This window comes from Sinocyclocheilus anshuiensis, unplaced genomic scaffold, assembly GCF_001515605.1.
Source record: "Sinocyclocheilus anshuiensis isolate Anshui unplaced genomic scaffold, SAMN03320099.WGS_v1.1 scaffold536, whole genome shotgun sequence".
NCBI classification, from domain to species: domain Eukaryota; kingdom Metazoa; phylum Chordata; class Actinopteri; order Cypriniformes; family Cyprinidae; genus Sinocyclocheilus; species Sinocyclocheilus anshuiensis.
Genome location: NW_015557179.1, coordinates 2,829,709 through 2,841,206, shown reverse-complemented (window position 1 = coordinate 2,841,206; position 11,498 = coordinate 2,829,709). Strand labels below are relative to the sequence as shown.

Genomic DNA, 11,498 nt, shown 5'->3' with positions numbered 1-11,498 from the left:
AAGTCTTCTGGAGACTTTTAAGTGTAAAATGAACAACTGACTAAATGAATAAATAAATGACCATATTTAAATACACAAAAAATATAGGAAAATCCACATATTTTGTAATGAATATGGGCAGAAACCTGGAAAAACTTTGTGTCATCATCTCATTTTCAATATTCAGCAATGATCATGCTTTCACATTTAGGATGGTTTTACGCATGTTTCATAAATGAGGCCCAAGAGCTTTACACATTGACACTAAAGTAGAGCTAAAAGAGTTATGATCTAAACAGAAGGATTAGTAAGTTCAAGATCAATTGCTGCCCTGCCACAGTCTGTAGCATAAAGTCCACTCTATAATTCACTGGTACATCCCAACATTTAACATTTATGGGTACATTTGAGTATGCGTGCATGTATGAAGCAGTTTTTTCACCAGCTAGTTTGCAAGCAGGGTCACTTGACATGGTTATATGGTCAGTATGTGCTACAGTGGCTGACATAAGAAATTTCCCATGGGGAAAAAGGGCAGAAAGAACATCAGACTCCTCCATATAGAGAAGCGGTTTCAAAATGATCAAGGTGTTAGCCATGAAAACAAGGACAAAGCATCCCCAGGACATAAGCACAAGACACAGCTCACAGAAGTCTCAATACAAGACTCCTCACTGTAATTCTTGTTGACTTCTGCAGTCCCACTGTTACTATTTTATTTGCACTATTTTGAATGCAATAAACCAGGCCTGAGTTACTGGAGAACACTGTGTTGGGTTAGTTTGGTGTGTTACACTTCCCTCATAACACTTTCTCTAAACTATTAACTAAATAACGACTGCGGTTTCAAACCCAGCCCCATTCCTTGCAGTACTCAATGTTCCTCAATGGAGCACTGTGTGTTAGCCTCTTGCTAATGCTAACTTTAGCTAGTATCCAGCAGTGGTGGACGAAGTACACAAATCAAGTACTTGCGTTCATTAATCAGACACCGCTTCTGCGTCTCAGAGCACGTGATATATTATAAGGAGTAACGATAAGTTTTATGAAATGTAGTGAAGTAAAAAGTACGATCTTATGCTTTGGAATGTAGTGAAGTAAAAGTAAAAGTTACTCAAAATAAAACTACTCCAGTAAAGTACAGATACTTGAAAAATGTACTTAAGTACAGTAACGAAATTAAACTACTTCGTTACTGTCCACCACTGGTATCCAGACTAAACAAACAACGCGCTCACTGCTTTCAGCACTACATATTCAAGAAAGAGGGTGATGCTGAGGATGTGGTCAGACCGGGGAGGAAGAGGAAAAATTAGAGCAAAAAGTCCCTCTCTTCTCTATTTTCACAGCACCCATCAAGAAACACAGAGTGGTCCTTTTAGCAGGTGGTAAATTTAGAGGCTAGCATGTAAATTTAGCCTGTGATTAGTGCCTGTAAGGCAGGGCAGGGTGTAAATCTGCCAGGAGAGACTCGCTCACTGTGCAGTGGCATACAAAGTCCCAAATGACTGCATGAGTATGCCTCAGTGTTTAAAAACATACAAAGGATTTGGTGAGGACCAAGCTATCGCTAAGCGTTTAACAGCCCTCGAACCAACACCCTTGAAAATGAAGCTTTCTGTCATAAATGCAGTGGCTTACATCACTTGAACTCATTCCTGAAACGGGAAAGAGCATCACGAATTTCTGCTGAACGCCTTTCAGCATCGTTGAGCTTTTGCTATAGGGAACAATTTCCTCAGATCAGCGTTATGAGCATTTCTTCACAAAAATGTACTGTGGTGGTACCAGGTTATAGCCACGCCATGGTACTTTGCCACATACTATACTTCACAGAACGTCATAGAATACCATAGAAGAACCATGGTACATGTTCTAAAAAAAACATGGCACTGTGATGGACATGTCTAAATTCCTTGGAATTACCATGTTACCATATCCTAAAAAACATGGTAACACCATGTTACTTTTTTGACATTGACTTAACACACAAACTGGACAACCATAATAGTTGTCAAATTCAAATGTTATAAGCTAATCTTAGCTGGTTTAGGCTAAGCCGGTCTTCAACTGGGCAATCAGGTCTCCCAGCCTGACCAGCTGAAAAGTGACTAAACCTTGGGAGACCCACTAAAACCAGGCTGGTTTTAGATGGTTTTTCTTCAGCAAGTATGGCTCGGGAGAGGCTGTGAAACTGCTAGCTGCGACTAAGCACTCATATTTTGTATGTAAATTCAATGAAAGGTATATTATATTCAAAGTTGAAGTCTTGAAAGCAGATGACATCATCTGACATGTACCGCTACACAGTTGACATAAAATGAGCCTGTATACAGAGCATACAGTGTGCAGGGTGGAAGAAATTTTAAGATGGTTGTTTTGAGTATTTATTCAGGTCATTCAAGTGGAAAAATAGAGTAAACAAAAAAAAATCTAAAATTAACAAAATGACTTCCTTTCAGTGACAACTGAGGCATATTCTGAAAGAGTTTAATTGTGGATTTAATTGGTTCAAATAAATGGCTTCAAAATGGGTGCTACTCTGCCAGAAAACTGGACACTATAATTAACTCATTGAACTCAACATAAATAATCAAGAGGCATAGTGGAAGATTTCTCATTCACAATAACAACCTAGAGATGCACACCTTTGGTCGCTGATCATCAAACACCCAAATACCACAAATTGTACCAGTTTAACATATTATTATGCATGGTCTGAGATCCTTCTGGAACTTAAAAGTCCACCATTGTAATGCTGAACATCTGATATTAAATATATTAGTATGATTTCGTTGGCTTTAATTGAATTTTTGTGTAAGACCAAGCACATCAAAAGTATAGAGTTTTATAACTATATTTTACAGTGTTCAGGGAATCTCAATCACTAGTGCACACAATTATGATGAGGGAAGCATAGCTGCGTGCTTCATAATGAATAAAAGTGCAACAATCAAGTGGTATCAAGTGGAACCAACCACACTTTATAACATAACTGGACATTAATCCAATAAACATTAAATATATACGCAGTGATGGCATCTGTCTGTGTTCCAACAATATCTAAAGTGAAAACAATCTTAGAGGTATCTACACAAGTTTTACAGAGGACTTTCTCTGTCCACTTTCGGCTGTTGCATATATTACCATGTTAGATAAAATATAGCCTCGAGTACATACCATATACACAGGCAAGGTAAGAGACACTTGACACTAACATAAACTTCGGGTGACTCATGCTAAGAATATGGGGTAAATTGACATCCTATGAATAAGGTCCATAAAAAAAACAGACAATATCATCGGTTTATATGCATGTACTTGAGTCTATAAGTCATTGTGTGGTACACAAACAACAATTAAAGTGCCATATGTCATTTTAGACTGTCGCTGATAAAAATAGAAAATAGTAAAATAGACTGTTTAAAACAAGGATTATGCTGGGATATGACACTACATGAGGGCCTAGTTTTAAATAATCTGTCCTCTCTATCATATGGCACACTGTGCACAGTGCTCCCACCTCCCCGCAATTAATTCATGCCTTTCACTTCTGTCTGCCTCAATTTTAAAAATAAAGCATGCTTAGTGCTGAGAGGTGCGTGTATATCTGTGATCCTGTCCACGTACACAAGGCTTAACAAGTGCTGCCTCAGGGAACTTGACACTTGTAGGAGGTCACTGTAAAGTATCTTGAAGGTATTGTTGATAAATTAGTCATGACTTCACAAATAGGCATATAGTGTGACTAGATGTTTAACATCAAATTTTAGAGAGTAGCAGACATTCAGGTATGAAGACTTCCAAGATTACTTGAACATATTTTATCAGTGGACTAAGCTTCTGTAGATGTCATCCATTTGCCTGACAAAAGAGGCTAGTTAATGTGACAACAATCAGTTTTACTGCTCAAAATAGTGTAAAACACTAGAAGATAGAAAGCAAGGGGCATGCTAGTGGAGAGCCAAAGGACATAAGGTCATAGGAAAAAGAGCAGAGAGAATAAGTCCATCTCATTCCCACCATGCTCGACAATTCAGCAAATAAGCTAGCTTGACAGAATGTTCTGCACTGAAACATATGTATGGATTCCATGTGTAGTATTAACCGGTAAAAAAAAACTGCTGGAAGTTCACAACATCCTCTGTTGCCGTGTGTCTAAATCCAGCTGTATGTTGGATAATATGAGCCACATACTCCTCTGGCGGCAAAACTCTTGCCCACACTCCTGCCTCTCTTGGTTGCAGAGCCAGACCTCATTTGACCTTGAGTGGTGGCTCTCTCTCTAGCCAGCGCACACGGACTTTCTGTTTGTAGTGATACTCCTTCAGGAAGTCCTGCATGGTTGGAGGCAACGCGAGGGCACCAATGCCATCATAGGTGGTGTGTCTGCAGATGGCGGCTCGCGCCAGATGCTGAAGGTTGAAAGGGAAAGTCCGGTGTAAGGGAGCAGTGAGCAGGGGCTCAAAGAACATACAGGCACTAGGGTCTTTATAGTGCTCCAGCAGGCCTGTTACTGTGGAAGAGTGGAAGACACAGGGGTCATGCGCATCAAAGCTAAAGTTGTGATTCCACTGTTCAATGCGTGCATGCAGTGAACGATTGTAGCGTCGAAAACTAACGGAAAACAAGTAGTCCTCCTGTGCAGAATCACGTAACAGGAAGGTGCCCTCTGGTCGTCCGTCCAGCAGTGCTTCTGCTTGGTACCGATCCATCACCCCCCAATAACAAGGAAGTGCAGTTATGGCCTGTAGGTCAGGCACCAAACAATGGATATAGTCAATCTGTGTGTGGACCTTCCAAGGCCCGGGTTGTCTGGAGCAGTGTGTGTCCCCAGAAGCATGCCTCTGCTTGGTCTTCCGTGTCTGTAAGCAAAGAGTAGTTGAGTCCTCCTCAGAGTCACAGTCAACAGTGTGGGATGACACTGCCATACTCGCTGAAACCTGTGCGACAATACCCGATACCCCCCCAGAAATGGAGGAGACTGTTCCCAGACTTCTGCCCTCCCCAACACCAGGAGCCATCTTTGGTCCCAGTTTATAGAGGAAAGAGTTCTGTGAAGTTGCCTCCAGCGTATGGATCTGTGCATTTGGAGGGGGATCCACTCCTTCCTCTATGCTAAGTCTACGCCGTTCACGCAGCCTCTCTTCCTCGTCCTCAGTGGATGGATGCACTACATCAAACGCATCCAAAAGAGCAGTTGAGGAATGAGGACTGACTGGCGCTGTATGTTGCTTAATTAGGTGCCACTTGTTGGCCAGATCTGAACCGGGTGGGAAAGGGCATGTTTCGAGCATCAGTTCAGTCAGGTGGATCTTACGTTTGGAGGACACTTGGCCTTTGGCTGACTGAGAACGGCAGTGTGTGGGGAGAGGAAGGCACAAGCCTACGGTGTTCTGAAGTCGCTGTCGTAGAGAACGGGTGCTAAGGCTGCGCCCACTGCTGCCAGCTCCTACAGAATCACTCATCTCTTGGATAGTGCTAACTCCATAGCGACGCTCCCTCCTGGCTGTACTTCCTCTTGAGCATCCTGTTCGCCTGTCAGCCTCAAGCGAACTTTGTGTTTTAGTTGAGCAAGAATGCTTCTTTTTACCTCCCCAGGGAGCATGACGTGAGTAGGAGTCCCTACGGATAAGTGGACCCATCAGTGCATCCTCACTCTCTTTGTCAATGGAGATTTCTACAATCTGGGGAATGTCTGCCACACAGTTATGGCCTCTGCGTCCTCCAGTAACCAGTGGGAGTAGTGACAAGGTCCGTGAGGGTGTAGTTTCATAGGGTTCTGCATGTGCTCCCCTACCCAAGTCTACCACACAGTGGACGCAATCTAAATCCTGGCTACACAGATGGGACTCGGAGCCATCGTTGTGGAAGAGGGCTTGGCATCGATTCCTGAGGTTACCCCACATCTTGCCCACTTTCTCCATAGAATGGAGACAACGACCTATCAGAGAAACAAAGAATTAGTGATTAAAATCTTGTTGCTGTTCAAAAATCAGAAACTTGTGATGTTATCTTGGTGTACACTGGACAGGAGATGTTAGATGTTATGTTAACATGGTATTTATAATGTAAGATGGTAGTTTGACAAAATTGAATGCGAAATATGTTAGACATAGATAAAGCAGCACTAAATCATGTTTAGTTTGTAAGCACAAAAAAAATCTGTGCATAATTTTATACACAAAAACCATGTATATGTTGGGTGGGTGCAGGAATGATACAGCTGCCAGGCAGACGTGCATCGACACAAGGCCATGGCTATAAATGAACTGAGGGATCTGCTCCCAGCTGATCTGCTGGTATGTACTGTATTACTGAGCCAGTCTGGACCTGACCAAGAACTTTCACTGTCATGGCAGCAGACACACACACACTCATATACACATATATATATATATATATATATACATACACACTCAAATGCACAATAGAATGAGGTAAAGTAGTATGGATAGGGGGAGCACAGATAAAGAAAATGCAGACAGACAATAAAAGTCTGTCTGAGGGGTGGTTTCTGTTCCCTTTTTCAGGAAGAAAAAGTGCTGATCTAGTTTAAAACACTGTGTGTGGTTGTACTGCACAAATTATGCTAAATTGAGGCCACCGGCAGATCATGCCAAGATCTCCCCATTATAAGAAGAGACCAAGCATATCATCTTCACAGAGCAAAATATATGGTTGACTAGTCAATGACTAGTCAAGAGTCCTCTATCCATAATATTGCTTTCCAATAATCCAGTGAAAAAGTCATCTTGCCAGAATTAGCAGAGAAATATGCACCAATCAAGCACAGTTCAAAACAAATATGTATGTGGATTTTGATGCGAGATGACAACAGCGGATGAACTTTTTCACTGGAGAAGGCGTTATGGATTATGGACTTTTGGCCAAAAATGACAACTTAAAGTAAAAATGCCTTAATGATTAAATTGTTTCTTATAAACATGCTGCTTTTCACTTAACATTAATTCATGGACTGTAGTGGTGTGGATTATTTGTGGATTCTTGTGATGTTTTCATCAGCTGTTTGGACTCTCATTCTGATGGCACCCATTCACTACATCGTTTGAAAAGCAAATCTGTTGGGATGAAGAAACAAACTCACCTACATCTTGGATGGCCTGAGAGTGACTACATTTTCAGCAAATTTTCATTTTGTGGGTGAACTATTCCCTTAAGAACACCCGACAGACACACTACATGCAAATGCAAGCTCAGCAAACAAATGTCTTGCCCTGCTTTATGCTAATAAACGAGTGCAGAGATGAGGCATAATGAGAGCAGTTCGATAACTCTCACTTCTGTGTGGAAGTTCTCTTCAGAAGCCTTTTCTTCAGACTCCCAATTAGACAGTCAAATAGGGACAGTCTGTCTTCTCTTAAAAACTGCTCTGATCCAGCTCTCTCTCGGATGAGAAAATACAGAAAAGCATGAGAGTTCCCCAAAATTAACAAGGCCAGAGCTCAAGCACGTCATCATCAGACCAGCAGTTTGGGATATGAAACTCCTCTTGTGTAGCTCTCCGGCATAAAGGCACTTCAATTTGGCGGTGTGGGTCATGAGTGTGTGGATGAAGTGCCAGTGTGAATGAGTGTTATGAGCTCAGCAGCTCATCTACCTCTGCCCTGTGTACTCCTTACTCATTAGTCTGATCAGACATCAAAGGAGATCTTGGAGCATTCTAAAGAAGAGACCGAAAATAAGCTTGTATTGATTATTTATGCTAATGTTACCATGAAAATAATACATCATACATGGATTACTTGAATGTATTGCGATGTGTGGGAAGAGCTAGGAAACGGTGCGTGTGAGCAAGATTGAGAAAAGGAAAAAAAAGAGTGTTAAACTACAAACATGACACAACACAAAGAAACAGTATAATCCCAACAGTATATAATATAATCATAAAACTGACCAGAGACCATAAATATCTTGCATAACAAAATGCAGTCCAACTGTATTTTAATAAATGAGATATTTGCTCCAAACTGCGGGAAAAAAAAAGACAAATGTGCAGGGTGCTAAATAAAGTTTCAAATTCACTTACTGAAAACATAATAGGTAACCTTGCAGATTTAAGCTATTTGAAGGAACAATATCCAAATGTAAATTTCTACAGTTTAAGCAATAAAAAAACTAATTATCACAGCATAGATTGTAATATAGTAATATTCTGTATATCAACTATAAGGACCTCCTAAAGAAGAAGCTAAACTACACCAAAGTGCTTCCAACATTGCGAGTAAATCACTCGCATATGCGACTAAATCTTCACTCTGGCGACTAAATGATGTCTAATATTAGCCAATGGCTAATAGATTCTAACTATATATATATATATATATATATATTAGTATAATATAGTATTTCAGTCTGGCGAGTAAACAAAAAAAATGTACTAGCCAATGGCGATTCAATTGCCAAGGTGTCCGTAGAGGGTTGGCTTCACCCTAAAGAGAAAAACTGGACAAAGTTAGAATACTGCAGTTAAGCAACCTCATATTAAACCCAGAAAATATCCTCTGCGATTTCTCTCCGTTCAACACGCCTATTCTCATGGGGTCCAGATGAGTGGCCTGGCTTTTGGACAACATTAAGTGGCGGAAGTGTGTTTTCTTTCGAAAGGAGGAAAAAAAACAAAGGAAAAAAGTAAAGAATAGTTATTTGTGGAGCATTACTTTCACAGACAAAGACATGGATTGACTTACGGCAACAGCAAATCCTGCAACGTAACTTTACCTAACTGAAATAACTTAAATGATTCTGAGTGCCAAACAACTGGGCAATAGTAAAATTTCAAAAATCGGTCATTTAAAAATTCGCATATGTCAACCCCATTGCTGAGGTGACTACATGGATTATTTGTACTTTAAAGGTGACATATCATGAAAATATGACTTTTCCAGGTTTTAAGTGCTATAATCAGGTCCCCGGTGCATCAACCAACCAAGGAAACGTGAAAAAGATTTACCCAGTAAATTTGTTTTAGTAATCCTTTTTCTGCAAGCGTCTGAGAAAACGAGCGCGTCTGATTTCGCTCCCTTGGTGATGTGGCAAAGGGGTCTCATTATAATAATACTGCCCCTTAATCTGTAAATTTCCACCCACGGCGCCGTTATTGTGTTTTTGCAAGCGACAACGGTGTACCAACTCTAATGCCATGGCGAAAATTCACGCAAAACATGAGTCCCAACCTCAGAGGAGACAACAGAGCAGTGGATTTATTGATTTATTTACTGTATATTGCTGCCGCCACACAGATCTAAAATAAACATGCGATTTATTTCCCAGCTGTTTACCTTCACAGACATAACCGACTGTTTTTGTAACTCATGTGTTTTTTTTTTTTACGTCAACTTGTGTGTGAATGAGAACTTAGTTTAGTACTCACATGCTGTGACAGCCGCTTTCTGTCCGTGTGCTTTGGATGTGTGCTCTCAGAAAACCGTATATCGGAAGTTTAAACTCATGTTGTTTAAAACGCATGATTTCAGAGCGATAAACATGATAATCAGAACCAAAACAGATGTTTTTAGCAGATACGAGCTCATTTGCATTTAAAGAGACAGGCCCGAAAAACAGCCTGTTTCTGCTTCCACTCAAAATAGGCATTTTCAAAATGATATAATAAATGATCTGTGGAGTATTTTGAGCTGAAATTTCACAGACATTCTGGGGACACCAGAGACTTATATTACATATTGTAAAAAGGGGCATAATATGTCTCCTTTAAAAACCAATTAATCAGTCACAACGACCATTTAAAATAAATGCAAAAAGATGTGGGGAAAACACACACTTTCCCTCACGCATAATTTTCAACACAACATCTTGATGGTGGACACGTTTTAACTACCCTAACTAGGACCCAAGCGATATCAGTTAGCTACAAACTACATGCAGCTGACAATGATAAGGAACGGAACCATCTGACTGCTCTGAAGTAGAGTAACTAACAAATGTTTGGATTTCTGTACGAAGACATCGGTCGAGAATGTAATCGCAAACGCTATAACGTTACATACAGTACTGTCCATTCTTCCTTCTGTGCGTAGCCACAAAATACCGTAACGCATCCCGTAACAACGCTCATATTATGGAACGCAGAAGGACGCGTAACACTCAGTATCAGAAGTGTGTTATGTTTTTGGCGAATTAGATCTCTTTTAAGATTATTTTAAGTGACGAGCAGGTATCGAGTATATGAGAGAGAGAGAGAGAGAGAGAGAGAGCGAGAGAGCACGGGGAGGATGTTGGAATGTTACATTGTAACATTCATACAGATGAAACATGCAAACCCAGCTGTGACATCACTCGCGTTCCGTTACATTAAATCGCACATAAAAGCGGCTAGAAATAAAGCGTGTTAAAATACGCAAAGCATGGCGCATTGCAATCCAGAGAGCGGATAACGCAAACTGGCGTACTTACCCCTTTTATGTGTGAATATTACTTCGCAGCCGTCTTTTGTCTGAAGGCTGTTAAAGCTGCTAGACTCGCTACTGTCCCACATACGCTCAGTCCTGGCGAAAAAAAACACGAGCGAGGGAGCAGGAGTGCTCATTCCTGAGGTTGGCTTTCATAAAACAGGAGAGCATCTGAATCACACATCGTTCTGGTCGGTTGGAATGGCAGCATAATCTGAGGCCAGATCTCCGATCCACCAAGCCCGTACTTCTGCTTGACAAGCCGAGCAAAGGCGCGAGGAAGAGGCCGATAGCGCGAGCTCGCAGGCTGGTTCAGACTGTAGGGAGACGCATGGGGGAGTGACGAGCGTGGTGGCCAACCAATGAGATTGCAAATTGGGAGAGCGTTGCCTCGGTTGCCACCCTGAAAACCTGGAGACTCGAGATAATGCATGAGTGCCGAGGGATGAATGATTAATGATTATAGTCAATCAGACAGAGTAGCCATCTGTTGCCTTTAACAGCTCTCTCTCTCTCTCTCTGTGTGTGTGTGTGTGTGTGTGTGTGTTTGTGTGTGTGTTTGTGTATTGCTTATCAATAGGATAGTTGTCCATAATGTAATTACATCTTAAAAAAGAAATGTTGACAATATCACATAATAATTACTGTAATGAATATATATGTAATGGTAAAAAAATATGCAAATATATAAACAAAAAATATACGGCTGAAGCATTGAAATGCAAAATATTTATTTGAATTTTAACCAGTTAAATCAAATAAATAAATTACATAACAAATGATTAGATTATTGTATGATGCTTTAGAACAGTGATATTTTTTTTTACACATCATCAGTCAAGCTTTGTGTGTGTGTGTGTCAAAAAGTGTGGATTTGTTGTTTCTTTTGGATATTTACGATATATAAAATCCTAACTTTGAAATTGGCCAAATGAAAACAAGAAAATAAGAAAACTATTTTAATAAAAAAAAAGATTAAAATGTAATTTCCAAATGGAATGCTGTATAACATACCACAATTAATTTGAGATGTGTAGGCCTATGTGTATGAACAAATACTGTGGTGGACATGACAAAATGATAAATGTA

At 40.4% G+C, this 11,498-nt stretch overlaps 1 protein-coding gene across 2 annotated transcripts; it reads right to left on the bottom strand.

Moving 5' to 3' along the window:
• Positions 1-1,193: 1,193 nt before the first annotated feature.
• On the bottom strand, positions 1,194-10,719 carry LOC107678586 (suppressor of cytokine signaling 5). Of its 2 annotated transcripts, none has more exons than XM_016473912.1 (2): positions 10,414-10,719; positions 1,194-5,923 (listed from the first exon to the last, which is right to left on the bottom strand). In XM_016473912.1, the coding sequence occupies exons 1-2, from the start codon at positions 10,544-10,546 to the stop codon at positions 4,236-4,238; spliced, it is 1,821 nt and encodes a 606-aa protein (XP_016329398.1). In that variant the 5' UTR covers positions 10,547-10,719; the 3' UTR covers positions 1,194-4,235. The 2 variants fall into 2 exon arrangements, with proteins under 2 accessions (XP_016329398.1, XP_016329399.1); XM_016473913.1 differs by lacking the exon at positions 10,414-10,719 and adding an exon at positions 9,374-9,393.
• Between the last annotated feature and the right edge of the window lie 779 nt (positions 10,720-11,498).